The 20,394-nt window shown below is 47.7% G+C and overlaps 1 protein-coding gene across 1 annotated transcript in view; it reads right to left on the bottom strand.

The window, feature by feature from the left end:
- Nucleotides 1-20,001, bottom strand: part of LOC138516091 (RNA exonuclease 1 homolog) — a 2,454,886-nt gene extending 2,434,885 nt beyond the window's left edge. The window contains exon 1 of the mRNA XM_069630920.1: nucleotides 19,731-20,001. Coding sequence (XP_069487021.1) covers nucleotides 19,731-19,869 — 139 coding nt within the window. The 5' untranslated portion in view covers nucleotides 19,870-20,001. The remainder of the gene's footprint in view (nucleotides 1-19,730) is intronic.
- Between the last annotated feature and the right edge of the window lie 393 nt (nucleotides 20,002-20,394).

Raw genomic sequence — 20,394 nt, 5'->3', positions numbered from 1 at the left:
GGTCCTGTATAAGTTTCTAGAGAAAGGTGACCCCAACAAGAAAGAACTGCATGCTTAATTGGGAAAGAGACCTGCGGAGGGAGTTAGATTGAGAGGAATGGGGCGAGTCTGGTACCGCATCCACAAGACCTTGAAATGCATTACAAATAAAGAAGGGGCAGTGAAGGTATGCTACAATGGTACGTCACCCCGAAAATCCTGAACAAATGCAACCCAGATCTCTCTCTGCTGTGTTGGAGGGGATGTACGGAAACGGGAGTCGATATTTCTTGTGGTCTTGTCCGAAATCAACACGATTAGGGAGATGCTGGACCAAATTAGGCTAATCACGGGACTGACCATTCCATGGGACCCAGGGATTCTATTGCTAGGGGACACAGGAAATGGGGACTCCAGTTAACGGGGCACATGGGGAACCTCCTCAACCACCTTATCACTGCAGCTAAAATCACTATTGCCCGGCTTTGGAAGATACCGGAACGCCCTGCCCTCCCCATGTTGTGGGAAAAATGCTGGGACACAGGGGAGGTGGCATGGGAAAATTTTACAATATTTGGTCTCCCTTCTTGGACTATGCATAACTATCCTGAGGTATGGCACGACAACAACCAACTCTCCGATGTTGTACAAAGTACTAAGCCTGGACCTGAGAGCCGCCCAATCGTCCCACGTTAATAGAATGGTATTTTATACTATATGTAATGCCCATCAAACTCTGTATTGTGTATGCTGCCCTACAGTGCAAGAACATCAACCTATGCTTTGACTCGACCCAACCGTTATTGTTGTTATATACCAATAAAATTTGATGTTGAAAAAAAGAAAAAAGAAAAAACCTTCTGGAACATCTAAAACATGTTGGGTATGGCCATGCCAGGTTTTAAAAATAAAATTAGCATTGTGTAAAACATTTACTCAAATCACAACAGCACGTACAACAGAAAATGCATGGATTAAAACCAAATTTAAAAACACTATTGCAAGACTTTGTATTGATAACTGTTTGCAAACTATAAGCAAAATAGGAATATTCACAAGATTGTGTCCGTTAACCTAAAGGTCTTTCTCCAAGGAAGACTAGAGGGTAAAATGAACACAGGAATGGAGCAAAGTTCAGTTTATCCTTTGAGGAATTTGGCAAGCACATAGCAATGGCTTCAAAAGTACTGTCTTTGGAACAGGAAAAAGTAACCAAAACATCAGAACAGCAAGCAAGTGCGATTTCAGCAGATACCCACTGCTTTCAGTTTTTATAGAGTCCTTGAGCAGAAGCCTCCAGACAGACTCCAAAACAACTGCAGAAATATAATCAACCTTAAAAAAAGTGAAGTCTGTATATTCCAAGATGGCCACCGATGAGCGAGGACGTGAAGCCCTGTGCTCTGTCCCGGGCCTAGCACCGATACTCCAAAATCACCCGCGAGGGGACGCAACATGGTCCCTTCATGGTAGCGGGGGATAGACCATTAGAGCGAAGGAACCGGGAGGTTCTCCCCCACCCCCAACAGGTGTTGGAGGCAGGGAACTGCGGGTCCCACATTTTTTTTTCCCATGGTGCACAACTAAGCGGCAGGGGAGTGCCCCTGCGGTGCAGCTAACAGACAGCTCGTGGCCCCTTGGGGCACACTGAGGGCGACTGTGAAGCCAGACGGGCACTTGTCAGGCGGCACCATTGAGGAGGAAGGCTATAGCCGGCGACCATCCCTTCCTCCCCCTACTGGCACCTGAATGCCGCTGCCCGCAAACGAAGGATCAGGGCTGAGAACGCGCCCTGCGGAGCACGAGAGGAGATCCACTGAGAGCTGCGAGAATGGGACCCAGGAGGTGAGTGGGCAGCATCCCAGGCTCTGGGGAAGAGCAGCAGTGGGGAGGAGCAGTGGTCCGAGTGAGGCCCCAGGAGAGGGCAGAAAGAGGCCCAGGCAACCCTGATTAGAAGAGCGAGCGAGGCAGTATATGAACCAGGGACAAGAGCAGTGAAAAGTAGACATCAAAGTGCTGGAGCTGAAAGAGGGTCTAGGCTGGCCACCTCACACCATACAGTACGTGGGAAAATCCCGTAGGAGCTGCACTGAGCCTGGAAAGCTACAAGGGGAGTGGATTTAGGTACCAGGAGGGCATATTGGGGCACGCCCGGGGCTGCTTCCCCTCCCACCCTCTAAGGAACAGGAACGTAAGGAGGGCTCTGATGGTGGACATTGTGGTGCAATAGGGGACCCCTGTGACTGCTGAGAGCAGGGGCAGAACCATAAAGAATCTGTGTGGTGACAGACTCCAGAGGTGCACGACGATATCTGGCCTTGTTAAATTGGAGAATGGGGGCGACCCTGAACGGGAGGAAGCAGGTGCCAGTTACCGGGACAGGAGGTAGCACTGGGCCCAGGGGGAAGTAATGAAAAGAGGGGGGCGCAGAGGCGACTCCCAGATGCCAGGACCAAAGGAGAAGGGTACGCCGGCTCAACAAAAGCAACACCCTACTCCCCAGGAAGGAATACTGGAGCGTCGCTGGAAGAAGAGGAGAGAGGAGGAGACAACCACTCACGAAAAGCAAAGGCTCGGGAGCGAAGATAAGAACCAAGAAAAATATGACATGGCCCTCAGCAAAGACAACAAAGGAATGCCTCAGGGATCTGGAGGCTGGGAAGATGGGGACCTTTCAAGATCAGTTTGCATCGCTGAAAGAAGAGCTACAAAGTGAGGAGTTTGGGTGACAGGGTAGACACCACAGAGCAGGGCCTAACGGAGGCGTCAGTTGAGTTGAAGCAGAACAACGAGCTGCTGCAGCAAGTGGCTGGGGTGGCCCAGAACATAAAGCTACAGGTGGAGGACTTGCAGAATCGCTTGCGTCGGTCTACTATCCGGGTAAAATGACTCGTGAGACGGTTCAAGATGCTGAGCTGAGAGGAACAATTCAACAGTGCTTTGGAGACCTTTCGCTAGACACGACGCTGACGCTGTGAGGATTGACTGGACACACAGAGTGTGGCCCAAGAGAACAGGAGCGAGACCGAGCAACGTACGGGTGGCCTTGTCCTCCTACGGTCAGAAGGAGAGTATATTGCGAGCAGCAAGCGGACAGGCGAGTGTCACCACAAATGGCTTGCAGGTACAGCTGTTCCAGGACCTGGCGCAGTCGAGACTACAAAAACGCAGGGCCATGGGTCTAGTGACAAGGGCGCTCAACGGCAGGCATATTCAGTATAAGTGGACCTGCACCGTTGGCCTGCTCTTTATGCTGGATGGGACACAGCATTGCATAACAACGAGTGAAGGAGGACAGGCTCTCTTGTACTTGAAGGAGGAGGATAATATAATGCAGCGTGCCAGACGGCCCCATGAGGAAGTAGACAGTGGGAATGGTCTAAGGTGCCGGGGAGATCGAGGGGTAAGGAGGTATGCCTGAAAGGACAGCAGGTGCAAGCTGTGGGCAAGTTGAGGAAACCATCCCAGATCTGCTGGTCTATGAGGCCAGGATGACGAGGGGAAGGGAAGAAGGGAAAGCCATGAATGGTGACTGGGGCATAAAGGAGAATGTCAATAAGATTATAAGTCAGGTGGGCGAGTAGAGAATGAAGGGGGATGCTAAGAGCAAATGGAGAGGTAGGCCCGGGATGGTCGGGGCGAGTTCTTGTAATCTGGCGGGAGGTGTAGACAACCTCCAAAAGGGGTTTTGCCCCAGGTGTTCACTCGGATCAAGGCCACGGAGGGGTCGGTCCCTGAGGGTCATCATAGGATCTCTGATTCGGGACTAGCAAGGGTTTGTCGGTGGGGGGGGTGGTTGGTTGGAAGAATCAGGGTGAAACAGAGTTGGGGGGAGTTGTAATAGTTGGGGGAGGGGAAGAGTGGCAGCGGCCGAAAGAAAAGGTATATGGCAGAAAGATTGCAGCACGATAATAGTGTAGAAGGAGAGCAGTGTTCCCCTGTGGTCTGTTCAGGGTGATGACACAATGTGAGAGGGCTGAACAACCCAGGCAAGCGCAAAAAGGTAGAAGCGCAAATAAGAAGGGAGAAGGTGGACGTCATAATGTTTCAAGAAACACACATAAGGAAAGCAGATAAAACTAAGATCCAGTTGACAGTTCTCACAGATGTACCAAGCTAAAGCCCAGGGGAAGATGGCAGGAGTGTTGATTGGGTTTAAGGATTTGCTCAATGCACAAATTACACAAACCCAGGCCGACCCGGAAGGCAGGTATCGGTTTGTACGGGTGCAGATGGAGCATAGAAAGATCAGACTGGCGATGGTATATGCACCCAATGTTGGGCAAGATGGGTTCCTGCGGGATGTAGCAACCAAAGTGAAGCGTGTTGGGATAGGGGTGGGCGTGGGGGGGCAAAGTAATTATCACTGGGGACTTTAATTTGCCATGGAAATCACACATTGACAGGAGCTCGGGGTGGCAGGGCACTCTCGCTCCTTAGTGGAAAGCGAGACAAACTAGCCCTGCGGAATGTCTGGCGGTTGTTGAAAGCGGAAGAGTGGGTGCACATGCTTTTCACATATTTATCAGTCTTTGTCCAGGATAGACTACATATGGGTGCCGGATGTGGGGGAGGTGGCACTGGGGTCGATTGTTTTGTTGGATCGTGCCCAGTTACTAGCAACGATTCGGGACTATAGGAAGCAGAGAGGATGGTGGGGCTGGACGTTCCCAAGGGAGTTGGGAAATGATACATTGATCTCGGAGGCCCTAGGGGACAAGATAGAGGAGCACTTTGCCACCAATGACACTCAAGAGGCCACACAGGAAGGGGTTTGGGATGCGTTTAAAGCAGTGATGTGGGGAGAACAAATAGTGCTCGAGGCACAGAGGGAAAAGCAGTGGGGAGAGTTGGAAAAAAATGTAGAGTCCCAATTAGGGGAGGCTATGCGCGCCATAGCCTAAAAACAAACCAGGGCCTTACAGAAGACGCTAAAGCACATTCAGAGCCAACTTGATCTGCTTAGCACCCGCAGGTCTGAATGGTGCCTGCTGAGGGCCAAACGGAGATACTATGTGAGCGCCAACAAGGCGGACAGGTTAATGGCACGGCAGCTAAACTGCTGCGGCCCAGATTCGGCAGCTATAACGGAGACTCTTGCAAACTATTATGAATCTTTGTACACCTCAGGGAACCTGGATCAAGAAGCGGCTGAGAACTACCGCGACTCGCTACCACTCCCGAAAGTGTTGCACATGAAAAGGGAGATGTTAGAGGGGGACATAGGAGGAGGAGGTGGCAATTAAACCCCTAACCCCGAATAAGGCACCCGGGCCCGATGGTTACCTGCAGTCTTCTATGAGAAAAACAGTAGGAAGCTAGTATCCAGGATCACTAACCTCTTTAAGGCAATGGCAGACAAGGGAAGAGTGACTCAGACCATGACGGAAGCCAAGGTAGTGCTGTTTAGGAAGCCGAATAAAGATTAGACACAATGTGGGTCATTTGGGCCCATTGTGTTGATGAACATCAACGCAAATTATAAATGGGCATCCTGGCAGCCAGATTATCCCTGCTGCTGCCAAAACTGGTCGACCCGGACCAATAGGATTTATTACAGGGCAGCAGAATTTTGATAACATGAGAACGATAGCCACCTTAGTAAAGAAAGCTACAAATCATCAGGTACCGTTGGTGCCGATTTCATTAGATACCGAAAAGGCTTTTGAGAGCACAGTGTTCATTTTTATTTGCCGTCTCAAAACATATGGGGCTGGAAGCCAAATTTGTGCAGATGCTGAGAGCGAATTATAGAAAGCCGGTAATGTGGCCATCGATCAATACCCACCTTTCTCGATCTATCCCCAACTCTTGCGGTACAAGACAGGGATGCCATTTATCCCTGTTATTATACGCTGTATATTTAGAGACCCTGCTCATGAAACTCCGGCTTAGTCCAGCGGTGAAGGGCATACCATTTGGCGGGGAGGAACATAAGGTTCTCACTTTCGCAGAGGACATGTTAACGGCTCTAACAGCACCGGAGACCGCAAAACCGGCTCTAGTAGCGGAACTTGGTGTCATTGAACAAGTTGCTGGGCTCAAATTCCATATGCAGAAAACAGAACTTCTGAGCCTGGCACTCTCCCCTGAACAGCGCTCGACTCTTGCACAATATTCCCCTTTCATGGTGGCAGACGAAGTATAAGGTACTTAGGGTTGAACATAGCAGGAACCATAACACAGGTATTGATAAGAAATGCCCTGAGGTGCTGGAACGGGTTGGGAATGATCTGGAAAAGTGGACCCCGCTGCAGATATTGTGGCTTTGTGGCTGGGCCATATCGCAACCGTGAAAATGGTCATGTTGCTGAGGGTGCTATATTACTTTCAGGCTCTTCCTGTCCCGGTCCCACAATCCTTTGTGGCACTGAATAAGTTGTCTTCAAATTTGTCTGGCCAAATAAACAACAGCAAATAGCTCTACAGACCTTGATGGCTCCCAGGGATAAGGAAGGGTGGACCTCCCGAACTTTATTAAATATTATGAGGCAGCACAGATGAGAGTAGTGTATGAGTGGTTCTCTGGGAAAAGCTCCAAGCCGTGGGTGCGGATGTACAGAGCGGTGGCAGGGAAACCCTTGGAGGAAATCTTATGGCTTTATAGACAAGATCGGGATTGGCTGTTAAAGCGGGGTGCACTGTCTCGCACCCGTCCCCCTTTACTCTGCTTTTGGGAACCCACAATTCACACAGAGAATGGCGCAAGGATCATTCAGGCAATGGCGCACAGTGGGCTGCAGAAAGCTGGGAGATATGATGCAGGGGAAGACGATACGCACGTATGACAACTGCAAACCCCATATAGGGCCCACGGAGGGGTTCGTTACCAAATGAGACACTGGATAATGAGCCCCAGGGTCAAACAAGTGGCGGGAGCTGACCAAGATGATTTCCATGCTATATGAAATACAGGAGGAGGCAGGGACAACTGCTCATTGGGATGCTACTTTGGCGGTGGACTTCCCTATGGATCATTTGGAAAATGTATTGCGGATCATTCTTAAAATGACGTGACCAAGTCAACAGAGCGATGTGGGACAAGGTTATGATGTAGTGGCACCAAACCACGGTAAAGTTCCATAATATATATATATATATATATAGCTAGTCCGCAGGAATGTTGGACAGGGTGTTCGGGAGGGGGGTGGGGGGGGGTTTTAATTGGAAACATACATGGTGGGGATGCGCAGTTCCGGCCCCATTCTGGGAAGACGTTACATCCCGTATAAAAGCAATGATGACATTTGATGCAGTCCCGAGGGTTCCATGTGATATTTTCGTCGCAAAAATAACACATGGACCCTGCGGGGGACCCCCCCGCACCTCATATTTTCGCCACCAAAAATATCGCCTATGGCCGTTCCCGACGACCATATGTTCGGCGATATTTTGGCTGGCGAAAATATTACCCGATACTGTCCCGAGCCCCCGGGAGTGATGTGTCGACTTTTAGATCTGGGGATTAACCAGCCGGCCAAAGCCCACAAAAAGGCCTTCATGATTGATTATTATGCGCTTATACACAAGTGTTTCAAAGCGCAACCATGCATGGGAGGGGAAGACATATGGAAGACAAGACAAATGATCTTACTAGGCGTGGTACATTCAGATTGTGCAGGTGCACAGAACAGGAAGTGCGAGGGGAGGGGGAGGAATAGGGACCAAGTGCGCCCAGTCCCATCAGAACATGGGTTAAGTGCCGAGAGATACCACTCTTATGGGTCGTAACCGTAGTGCTGAGGCAAGTGCAAGGCCCGGAGGCAAGTGCAGGAGACTGGCAAGGAAAGCTTGGGACCTGTGAGGCTCTGAAGGTACACCAGGCAGCCAGTCAGAGAAACCGAGCAGGAGAGGAGATAGCGCGAGAGCAGAAAGAGGTGGTTAGCAGGGGAGAGGGAGAGAGAAGGAGGAGGCGAAGAGGAAAGTCTTGGGGAGTTTCCTTAACTTAAGGAGATCCGGCTGCAGACAGAGAGGCAGGGAGGCTGTTCCAGATGGAGGCACCAGTAGAGGATAAAGATCTCCCCTCCGCAAGTCTCTGCTTGGAGAAGCAGCTCACCCGCAGAGAGATGGAGGAAGACGAGCAGAGGGCTCAGGTAGGAGAGTATTTAGGAAGAGAGCGTTGCAAATAGAGTGTCCCCGGCCCCAGAAAGCCTTGTGGACAATGCAAAGGGTTTTTAACTTAATCCTTGCAGCTACAGGGGGCCAGTGAAGGGATTTCAGCACTGGAGAGAGGCGGTCCCTTAGCTTGAGGCCAAGGATAAGTCCTGCGGTTCTGTTCTGGATGAGTTGAAGAGTAGAAGAAGGTTGAGAAAGAGGCGGTTGTAGTAGTCCAGCCCAGAGAAGACCAGGGCTCTGGAGACAGTGAGCCTCTAAGGGGGGTGGGGGGGTAAGAAGAGGTAGAATACCTCTGAGACGGTGCAGTTGGTAGTGGGACTTTTTAGAGATGTCCGCGATGTATGACGAGAAGGAGAGATTGGAGTCGAAGATGACCCCCAGATTTTTTGCCTCGCCGGTAGGCGCAGGGCCAAGGGAGGCTGGCCAGAGAGAAAGAGGGAAGGCGGGAGCAGGGGTCCCGATTAGGACAATCTCTGTCTTGCTGGCATGGAGGCAGATGTCGTTTGCAGCACACCATAACTGAATTGCGGACAGACAGTCGGGTATGAGTGAGGAGGAGGGTAGCCTGAAAGAGCTGCGTGTCATCCGCGTAAAACTGAAAGTTGGAGGTAAAAGTGGCTATCCTATGGGCCAGCGGGGCCATGTAGCCACTGAAAAACCATGGGGATAGGTTAGATCCCTGGGGGACACTGCATGTAGCGAGAGTGATATGGGAGAGAAAGTACCCCAAAAGGACCCCAATTCCACCTGGGGGGGCGGTCAGAAAGAAAGGAAGTTAGCCATGCCAGGGCCCGATCATTGATGCCCAGGGTATCATGGAGACGTGCGATCAGGGTGTTGTGTGTTACCGCATCGAAGGCAGAGGAGAGGTTGAATAGAATGAGGACAGTAGGAGAATTAGAATCAAGATTTGAGAGGAGATGTTCACGGGTGTTCATAAGAGCAGTTTCCATGCCTCTGGATGCTCTAAGGCCAGACTGGTGGTCATGGAAGCAACCAACAGATTCAGAGTGGAGGGTAAACTGAGAGATAGCCAACTTCTCCAGGAGTTTGCTGAGGAAAGGAGTGATGAAGATGGGGAGGACGTTTGCCAAAATGGAGGGGTCGGCAAAGGGTTTCTTAAGCAGAGTGTGCACAAGTGAGAGCTTAAGAGAAGTTGGGAAAACACCAGTGGCAAAAGAGAGATTGCAGAGATTAGCCAAGGCTATAGCGAGAGAGAGTCAATGTTGTCCTTAATGGTTTTGGAGGGGCAGGGGTCCACCTGTTTGGATGAGGCCTTCATAGACCGGACTTGCCTGGCGACCTCATCAGGTGTAATGGGAGTGAGAGAAGAGAGGAGAAGTGGTGGATGGGCCAAGTGAGGCTCCAGAGGTGTTGGTGTATGATGTGGTGTGGAAGTGAGAGAGGAAGGATGTCTTGTGTTTTTGTGGTGAAGTGTGCTGCCAGGGCCGAGCAAAGGTCCTGGGTGGGTGTGACAGAAGAGGAGGCTGCTGTAGGATTGACCAGTTCCTTACAGACTTTGAAAAGTTTGGTTGTTCGATGCCGCAGAGATGCAGGCTTGAATAAAGACTCTTTTCTTGGTGTGGATGCAGAGTCGATACTGACTTTAAACCAATGCAAGAGGAGAAGAGAGCTTCAAGTGAGGAGAGAAGAGAGTGATCAGTCCGGGAGAAAGAAGTAGTGAGAGGGATAGATAGAGGGGTGTCGGTTGAGATGAGAGCATCCAAGGTGTGGCCAGCAGTGTGCGTTGGGCCAGAGGGTAAGATGGAAAGAGAGAGAGAGAGTCGCAAAGATTGCAGAAAGGTCCTGAGGAGTCAGGTGAGTCGAGATGGATGTTGAGATCACCCAGTAGGAGAAGTTCAGAAGAGGAGGAAAGCAGAGAAGAGGCCAGGTCAGCCCATTTTGAAAGGAAGAGGGAGGGCTGACCAGGTGGCCGATAGAAGGTGGCCAGCAAGAGTGAGGAGCTAGGAGAGAGGGAGAGCCTGCAGACTAGGCATTCAAAGGATGAGTAGGCCTGAGTGGGAACGACAGACACAGGATCCTCTCAGGGAAGATCATCGCTACTCCCCCCCCCCCCCCCCACCTGGTCTGTTTGGTCTAGGCAGAGAGAGAGTATCTAGTAGCCTTCTGGGAGAAGTGTGTCAAAACTCGCGACAGAGCTATCCTTGAACGAAACTTCAGTGAGGAAAAGAACATCAAGATCCAGGAATTCAAGGAGGTTGCAGATGTCAAAGGAGTGTTTGACAGCAGAGCGAGTGTTAAGCATGGCAATGTGGAGCAGATTGCCATCTTTGAAAGACTTACGGGGGGAGCAGGGGACAGTGGTCCTCCCCATAAGCAGCAAGAGTGCCTGAGTGACAGAGGTAGAAGGAGGCAGAGGAGCCAAAGTGAGCCAGGACTGCGGTGGATGAGCAGGGGGCCAGTGTGTAGGGGCTGGGGGGAGCTGCAGGGGGCAAGGAAGCCCCAGATACGGCATTAGCGGGTGGCAGGTTCACCAAAGAGCAGGCGGCGGATGAGGTTGTCAGTGTGGGGGGTGTCGGCAAGGATGCCATGGCGAGGGTTGAAGGGTGGTTAAGAGGCAGCAAGGGAGCCAAGGTAGGGCACAGCTGGCAAAGCAGCTAGGGATGTCGAAGGAGCTGGTGGCAAGGGAACCAGTGGAGAAGGAAGGTTAAGTTGAGGGAGGAGCCTATCAAAGAGTAGAATGTTGGGTTGCTGACCCTGTACCATGATGGTACCATTGCGATAGACATTGATGATGGCCCTGAAGGTGGAGAGGAGGGCAAGAAGGACCTCCCAGCGGGTGCCACCCTTAATGGGTGAGGAAGAGAAAGAAGGGAGAAGAGCGATCATATAGAGTACATAGGTCGGGTGAGGGAACAACAAAGAGGATGTCAGTGAGAGTATCTATCTGGCAGAGGCAGTGACATAGGTGTCTGCAATAGGACGGCCTGGGTTGGAGCCCAGTATGTCCTTCTTGAGTTTCTTCCTGCCAGACTTAGTAAGGGGTGAATGATAGGAGATAGAGGAGCAGTTTGAGAAGATAAAGATAGATAGCACCATAGCAAACTGCAGAGTGGGGAACACTTAATCCGGCTGAAGCCACAGAGGCATGGGGAGAGCAGAGAGCAGTAAGCAGGGGGTTGGGGGGAAAGACAGGGCACAAGACTGGGAAAACAGAGCTGGGGTGTGGTAATGAGCACAGAAAACAGTGAACACGCAGAGGAAAGGGGATAGCAGGTGTAGGGCAGAAGCGAATAACAGCACAGAGAGACAATGGGAACTGAGGGGGTGAGGGAGAAGATAACAGAGCAGAGGAATGCAGGGGTAAGCAATGATTATGCCGATAGCAGCATAGCAGGCGATTGCGAAATGCTGGAAGCAGAAACAGCCTTCAACGGGCATAGACGATAGATCGGCTTCAGAAACTGTGGAAGATGCTTGCACTGTAGTGGGTTACGTATAGTATCCAAGGGGATGTTGTGAAATTTTAGAGTGAAATTTTAGCTGGACTGGCTATCTACCGGGCGACTACATGAAGCAATGGTGCCAGCACAATTTGCAGATCTTGGCCATCATGTAACGCTAGGGAAAGGCTGGGGGAGAGAGGAGCATGGAAGAGTGCGCTGCCACTGGGTGGGGGTGGGATGGAATATTACTTTTTTTTATATTTACGAAATTACACTAATATTTACCCAAAAAAGTAGTCATTAAAATCCAATTTGCAGCATATATAAATGTAGTTTAAACTAATTTTAAAAAAGTCAAAAACTTCAATACCAAAGAAAGTCCAGCAGATCCGCTCAAAGTCTCACTGCACAACGACTTAACAAGAACAAGGGGAAGTAGATCAGCCAGTGTAAATGTAGTATACAGAATCATCCAAGGCAGTCCTAGCATTACAGAAGAACAAATGCAACCAGCCAGGCAGTAAAAATTGTCAAACTGCACTGCGACTTAATCCAGAATGGACATTTCCCTTTATTTATTGTCTTTCTTATACTGTTCCGTTAGGGACTAGTGTTATTAACTTGGAATGTATTTTACTGTCATTTTAGCGTCTTATTATCCATGCAGGGTTAAATACTTGAATGTGGAGAGCTCTGCAATAGGACCTTCCTCCAGGGCAGGAGTACTTTAAGATAAGTTTGGCCAGCCAGCAGCAGGCTTTAAGCATTTTTTCTTAACTGAGATAAGGCAACAGGAGTGGCTGCCATGGCTGCAGGTACAGATACAGTGTTCAGTGCCCTTCAACTCTTTCAGTTGGAAGTGGGCTCTGGCAAGCCAAAGCACCTGTCCAGGCTGGCAGTCTTGAGACAACATATTCCTTTAATTTGGGACATGAAACCCACCAGGCGCATATATTACAGGCTGCCCTTGCCGCCATCCTCATGCCGCCCCGCCCCCTTGCAGTTAGCACCCTGCTGTCAAAGAGCGATTATGAAATTGGGTGTTTCTGCTCCCTGCTGGCTGTCTGTCCCAAAATAATCTGCAGAGATTAACGCCTTGAGCATTCTTTTTACTTAATTACGATATTAACACCACACAGGTGCCCAACACGGTTTTCCCCCAGTTGTAAGGCAAGGGGTTGGTGGGGGGCAATCATCAAGCTGAAATGGGCCCCCCACCATCCATGACATCTTCAGCAAACAGCCGACACTGTGTGGCTGCTGCATCAGGTCTTATCAAAGAATGATCTCACAGTCATTAAAACGCCATTCTATGTCAAGACTCTGAGGCTCAGATTATGCTGTGATCTTCTCTTTACTTCCCGAGCAGCAACGTATAATCATACAATTATGAAAAACAATATAACATAAAAAACTACAATTCCCAAGAACCGCAACAAATTTGTAGTTTTTTCATAAATCCATAAAACCATGTGACCATTCTGGTCCAATTAGATTACGCTCTCCCTTATAAACCCAGCCTATTCCAAACTCCTTCCTCTTTCTTTGCTGCTCAAGCAGCTGAGATAAGTTTTTGCGCTTTATCAATATTTTATAATGTGAATGGTTATGGTTTAACGTGTTCGCGCGTGCATAGATAGCAATTATTTAAACGATCAGCGCGTCAGCGAGTCGCAGCGGAGCATATCCGCTTTAGTTAAGAAGCGCAACGGTAGCGTTTCGTTCCAGCGTTCACTTTCCTCATTAGGAGGCACTCTTCCACAGAAGTTCGCAACGGCACGACGGGATTTCTGGGGTTCCGGCACCATTGCGAACATCCGTGGAAAGAATAGGAGGTCCTTTTGTACAAGCGCATTTACAAGGCTAATTATCTAACTTCAAAGGCATATCTAATCATCAGCTCTACACAACGCACGTTACTACTGTGAATCAGCCAGGGTGCAGTGCTGAGAGCAGACAGCAAACACCACCTGGTGGCTAAGGAGCAGCACCACAGGCTTAATTAGCCCCTCTGCAAAACAGTAAGTGACGGGCTCAGTCCCAAGTTAAACTGCTATCAGACCTCATTATCTGCCTGAAATAGGAGGCAAAACCCATTAAAGGGTGTATTAATAATTTACTATCAGTAAGACGGGCACAGTCCCAAGCAAACCTATAAAGCTGCAAACAAAAAGTACATTCAGATTGATGTGGGCAACCCAAGAAAACTGCACATTATTGATACATGGCACATCTGCAGAATGAGTGGTTATTCTGGAGATTCCGAAGGACCAAATGTTAGTGGTCTACGCATGAGTCAAGCGGTACAGAGGATGGACAGTGCTGGCAGACCCCATAGAGAGGAAAGGGGCATAATGCAAGACCTGGCTGCTTTGTCTCAGAGCATTGCAGATCTGAGTAAAGCGTGCAGGGACAGAGGGGGAAGAAAGAAAAAGACCTGCAAGGATCGTAGCACCCAGACACCCCTGGGTTCACCACACAGGTCCAGATCGGACAAGAGGAAGGTGAGGTCTCGCGATAAATATAATTTCAGCTCAGAAGAGTCATCTGAGGAATACTGCAGGAGCAGTTCTAAATCTGACGGGTATAGTGCGTCAGGAAATCAAACCTCCTCAGAAAGCGACGAGGGGAGCCCAGAAACAAAAGAGGCAGGAGGGAGGATGAAGAGTCTCGTAGAAACAGATTCGACCCGGATGAGCTGGTGCACCAGAGGTCGAATGAATGGGAACCTGCCGATAAAATAACTGAATACATAAAGAAAAGGCTGAGAATACCCCTGAGCAAACAGGCTAGAAATAAATTAAGGGCTGAATACCCCAGGCCTAGAGTGCCGGACGGGGTAGCAGATACCCCAGAGATCGACGAAAGAATAATTACGTTTCTAGGGAGGTACGGCAGAGACGTGAAGAAAGGAATAGACAGGTCCTGGCGATCATGTCAGGACCAGCTCTTAGACATGCTGGGCCCTATCACAAGGCGAGGAGAATTGGCCTCATCTGAGCAGGCAGCAGCAGCAAAAGGTAAATTGTTTGGTGATCTATTCATCAAAGACATGGCAAGATTCGCCAACACTTATGCATCCATGGACAAGGCTCAGTCATCACTCAAGAAAATCTTCGGAAGGAAGGTTTTTGACAAGGCTGGAAGAGGAAAGGGCCGCTCATCCTGCCGTTATCAATATAACAGGCCCTACAGCGACAGGTACCACTGGAAGAGGACCGGAGATCAAACCCTTTCTTCCCTTCCAGAGGAAGAAGCAGGGATAGACAACAGCACCAGAATAACACAGATGAGAGAAACAAACGCACTGGAAACACACATTCCTCCAGTAGGGGGAAGAGTGAGGTTGCACTTAGGAAAATGGGAGGAGATATCCTCAGATGCAGGGGTGATGCAGACGGTTCAAGGTTTTCAGTTAGAATTTTGGCAGAAACCGTCACAAGTAACCATACCAAAACAGATAAGGTTCAGCAAACAAGACGAGGAACTACTAAACAAAGAAAAAGAGTTGCTGAAACTAAAAAAGGCAATCACCCAGCCACGGAAGGACAGGGAGGTTTCATAAGAAACCTGTTTTTAGTAAAAGGCAAACACAAGATAAGACCAGTGATAAATCTCAGGGGTCTCAATTATTTTTTCATATACTGACACTTCAAGATGGAAGGGATTCACCTGCTAAAGGACATCCTACAGAGAGGGGATTGGTTAGCAAGAAAAGACTCCACTGTCTGTTCACCTTGCACACTGTTATTTTAGTTGCTTCAAAATTTCAGAATGATTTATAGTAGCACCCGAGTGCTTTTGATAAATTCAAGGTGCAGGGGAGATGACAATCAATCCTGGCATCTGGATTGTGAAATATACGTGAACAAGATAAGTTCCTGATGGAGGAACTCCCGTCCCCTGCACACTTCACAAGCTCATAGATAAGCTAAACATTTAAGATGATTTTTAGGAGTGAATTTCAAATTCATACATTCAAATATGTTTGTTCACATGCAAGCATATTGTATCTTCAAATAATTAATCTCATAGATGAGGATATTTCTTCAGAAGATGTTTTTATTGTTCAAATGTTTATAGGTGGCCCAACGCGTTTCGAGATAAATATCTCTTCTTCAGGGGTATTTTCAACATTGTGCAACACATTATAGGAAAATTTCAAAAAACATAATAATATTTATAGTAGAGTACTTTTTGTATCTGTTTACATATATAATCATAACATTATTGTGTTCATAAGGAAAATAAGGAAAATAAGTAATTATAGCTTCATATTTAGTTGCTTTGTCATGGTAGAGAGGAGAACTCATAAATACAACATTAACTTTGTTGATACATATTGGAATCTACAATGCATTTTTTCAAGTTGAACACGGTCTACAGTAGACCCTTAGTCTAAAAACCATAATTAAAACAAACTCATGGCTGAGGGGGATCTGTTAGTGCTATTTTCAAAAAATAGATCCACGGAGTTTGTCCAGGGAGTATACACATATATTTATTGGGGCATGGGAGGAGATATCCTCAGATGCAGGGGTGATGCAGACGGTTCAAGGTTTTCAGTTAGAATTTTGGCAGAAACCGTCACAAGTAACCATACCAAAACAGATAAGGTTCAGCAAACAATACGGGGACCTACTAGACAAAGAAATAGAGTTGCTGAAACTAAAAAAGGCAATCAGCCCAGCCACAGAAGGACAGGGAGGTTTCATAAGAAACCTGTTTTTAGTAAAAGGCAAACACAAGGTAAGACCAATGATAAATCTCAGGGGTCTCAATTATTTTTTCATATACAGACACTTCAAGAGGGAAGGGATTCACCTGCTAAAGGACATCCTACAGAGAGGGGATTGGTTAGCAAGAAAAGACCTCAGGGATGCTTACCTAACAATTCCGATTCAGCAGAATCAGAGGAAACTACTACAGTTCCTCTGGAAAGGAGAGAAATGGGAGTTCATTTGCGTAGCGTTCGGTCTAGCATCAGCTCCAGGGTGCTTCACCAAATTATTGAAACCAGTGGCAAATCACATCAGGGAACAAGGAATCAGACTGATTATATACCTGGACGACATCTGTGATGTACCAGAACATAGATTCTTGTAGAACAGATTTGGGGACGACAGATTTACTACAACAGCTGGGATTTCTAATAAACTGGGAAAAGTCAGAACTAGCACCAGCACAGGAGATGGAATTTCTGGGATTTAACTTCGAGATGGTTCAGGGTACTCTCAGAGTACCTTTGGGGAAAGTGAACTCCATAAAGAAAGAAATAAAGAGCACAATGACAAGACCAATGATTTCTTTGAGGGAGATAGCCAGGTTGGTAGGTCGTTTGTCATCGTCGACTCAGGCAATCTTTCTAGGACCTCTGCACTACAGAGCGTTGCAGAGGCTGAAGATGGAACATATCAGGAAAGGTCTATCTTACAAACAGAAAGTGCCCATCTCTCAAGAAGCGAGAACGGAGCTATAATGGTGATACTGCCACATGGAGGCATGGAATGGCATGGCGATATTTGGCTCATCCCCGGACCTGGTAATAGAATCGGACGCCAGTCGATGGGGAACCAGATGCAGCGACCAATCGAACGGGGGGAGATGGTTGGGGGAGGAATTGGGCCTACATATCAATTGCCACAAACTCCTGGTGGGATCCTTCGCAGTCTGTTGATGGGCACAGGAAGGAGCGAGAGGTGCCATATTACTCAAGATGGAAAACGTTTCGGCAGTCAGGTACATAAACCTACTAGGCGGGACGAGATCCAGGATGCTGACAGATCGCCAAATAGTTTTGGTGCCTAAGTCTCCAGAGAGGAGTCAGCTTGAAGGCAGAACACCTGCCGGGGGAACACAACCAGGTGGCGGACTGGAATTCAAGATATCTGAGAGACTCCAGCGATTGGCAGCTGGAGGACTCTGTATTCCAGGAGATCATGCATCAGAGAGGTCCGTATCTGACGGATTTGTTTCGCTTCGAGTTTGAACAAGATCTCCAGATTTTTCAGCTGGAGACCAGATCCATAAGCAACTGCGACCTATGCATTTCTCCAGGTATGGGGACCAGCGAAGGAATACGCTTTCCCTCCATTCGCCATGATAGCACATACCGTGGCACAGGTCAGGAGACAGGAAGCGACAGTGATTTACCCGATTAGAGGTGTCAAGCATGGTTCCCGGACCTGCTGGAGATGTCGTACGATTTTCAAATTTTATTGCCTCACAGACAGGACATAGACCTAGGCCCAACGGGAGAGATTTATCTGCTGGTACAATCAGGGAACCTGAACCTGATAGCATGGACGATTTCAGGAAGACCTGGCTTCTTCCGGGGCAGCTCAAAAATGTATCAGAGAGTCATGGGCTCCAGGAATCGGGAAGGCCTACAGAGTGGCATGGAGAAAATTGAGTAATTGGTGTTTGGAGAGGGAAGTCAATCCCATACGAATTGATGTAATACACAGCGAATTTCCTAGCAGGCCAGGCAGCCCAGTCTAAAGAATACATAATTATTAATACCTACAGATCTGCAAAATCTGCAGGACATGAGTACATTGAAGGGAAACCAATAGGTGAACATCCATTGATATGTAGATTATTGAAGGTGTCAGGTACATGAGACCACCGACGCCTAGGTAGTCGCGTCTTTGGGACGCGACGCAAGTGTGGTTTTGAGTATGCTTGAGTCCTGGCCGGACAATGAGAATAATTCTAGGAAAGCTCTTGGGGCGAAATTAACTACTTTGTTATGCTTAATTTCCTGCAAAAGGGTGTCGGATGTTAAGGCATTAGAGACGAACAGGAAGTCTTTTTCGCCTACATGTGTTGTATTTCACATTGGAAAAAGGACTAAGACAGGTAACAAGACTGTAGAATACATGGCATTTCCCGATAAGTCCAGATGTCCAGTTAGGTGTCTGAAGGCTTATGACGCTAAGGCAGCAGAAAGCCTTTTCAAGCAGTAGCTTCAGCCACTTTGGCCAGACGAGCGAGATGGTGCATGGCAGAAGCAGGCACTTACATAGGACAGTTTGGAGAACATTCTACTAGAAGTGCTATGGCGTCATCTGCCTTTATGGCAAGTGCTCGCCTGGAAGATATTTTGAAGGCAGCAGACTGGTTTAATGAAACAATGTTTAAGAATTTTTATTTTAGACCAGTAGAACAGATAGTGTTGTTGGTGTTAAGTAAGCTTTGAACAAACATAATCGGAACCTCCGAATCTTGACATAGAATACAGATTTTCCACACATTTATTACAGAAAGTCATGATTCTATTAAAGACTCAGAGGCAAAAGATTATTCCACCCAATTCAATTGCTGTAATGGATGAATGATAGGAAAATATGTTTTGTAAAGTATTATAATTTATAAATGTTAATGTAATGTTTGTTGTTATGAGATTGTACACCCGTTCAAGAAGAATTATGTCATGGACTATATTTTTTTGACAGGAGTCGAGCAGAAGGCAACGACGTTGTGAAGAAGGATCAAAGTAAAGAATAAAGAAGTCGTCTACCGGTTGGGGCTCAAGTTATTTAGTTGTTTCGATCAGCGGTAGAAAGAGGAGGAGTTTGGAATAGGCTGGGTTTATAAGGGAGGGTGTAATGTGATTAAACTGGAATGGTCACATGGTTTTATGGACTTATGAAAAACTAACTATAAATTTGCTGCAGTTCTTGGAAATTGTAGTTTTTTTATGTTTACTTTTTTCCATAAATGTTCGTTTATACTTTGCTTCTCGGGAAGTAAAGAGAAGAGCACAGCATTATCTTTCGCCAAATAGAATCATGACTTTCTGTAACTAATGTGTGGAAAATCTGTACTTTATCTGATTGACCTAAAGTTCAGTAGTTGCATTGGAAGTAAAAAATGTATGCATGACAAACATTTCCCAGCCAGGAACCCCCACCCCACAAACTGCTGTCAAAGTGAAGTTTGAGTGCTATGTATACTGGGCTGCAAGTGCTCTCGCAGAGAGCTAAATCATTTTGGCAAAATCGCAAACGTCTAAAGTCCTGCGATATTTTAGTAAGATCGCTGAGCTTTTTGAGGTATGTATATACGCGTTGTAAATCGATTTTCAACTTAATGGATTGCTTCAGAGGCAAACACTCGTCTAACACCTACTTTACGTTGAGGAAACAGCATCAAATTCCGTTTGTCAGAGGGGACGGTTCACACACTATCCACTCCATAATAACCCCCTTTACACGCGCCACCAACCTGCAGCTTCGGGCGCCTTATCACCACTTTTCACTCGGCCGTGGCTGTACTGGCAGTGTGGACGCTGGCATCGCACTTTACCCGGGGAGCCGATAAACGGGCACGGGATGCCGTGGAAGTATCCTGAGGAACGTAGCATCCTGCCTCTCCCTCTCCAGTGCGTCACAGCGAAGCGCAGGGGCGGGCAGAGGAACCGCGGCAACAAAAACCGAGGAAGAAAAAAAAATATTAGCACACGTGCTCCGGTTAAAGGGAAAGAAGCATCTGTGGCCTTTCCTTGTGCACAAGAGAATTTCCTCCCGAACTTTGTGTCTCATATGGCCGACGCCCCCTAGAAGTACCATGGTTTTTGGACCTCGGTTACGTAGCTAATATATCGAACAAACATAGAGGAATATGGTATAGTCGCGATATTTTTCAGATTGCTACAACCTTCTCTGTTAATACCATTGTTTTATCTAACTTTTGTTAAATATTTGGATTTGCTGAATGTCTTGTAGTTAAGACATTGATTGAATAATACGCATGCATTTTTTCGAGAGCCTGCAGCTGTTCTTTTTCAACAAAAAAAAAATCGTTTAAGCGTTTTTACAAACATGAAACGTATATCGTATGCATTGATTGAACAGTACCCATTAGCACACACCTTTCTCCATTCTATAAC

Source organism: Ambystoma mexicanum, chromosome 6q (assembly GCF_040938575.1).
Source record: "Ambystoma mexicanum isolate Mex_15411 chromosome 6q, UKY_AmexF1_1, whole genome shotgun sequence".
Taxonomy (NCBI): domain Eukaryota; kingdom Metazoa; phylum Chordata; class Amphibia; order Caudata; family Ambystomatidae; genus Ambystoma; species Ambystoma mexicanum.
This window is presented reverse-complemented; position numbering and strand designations above follow the sequence as displayed.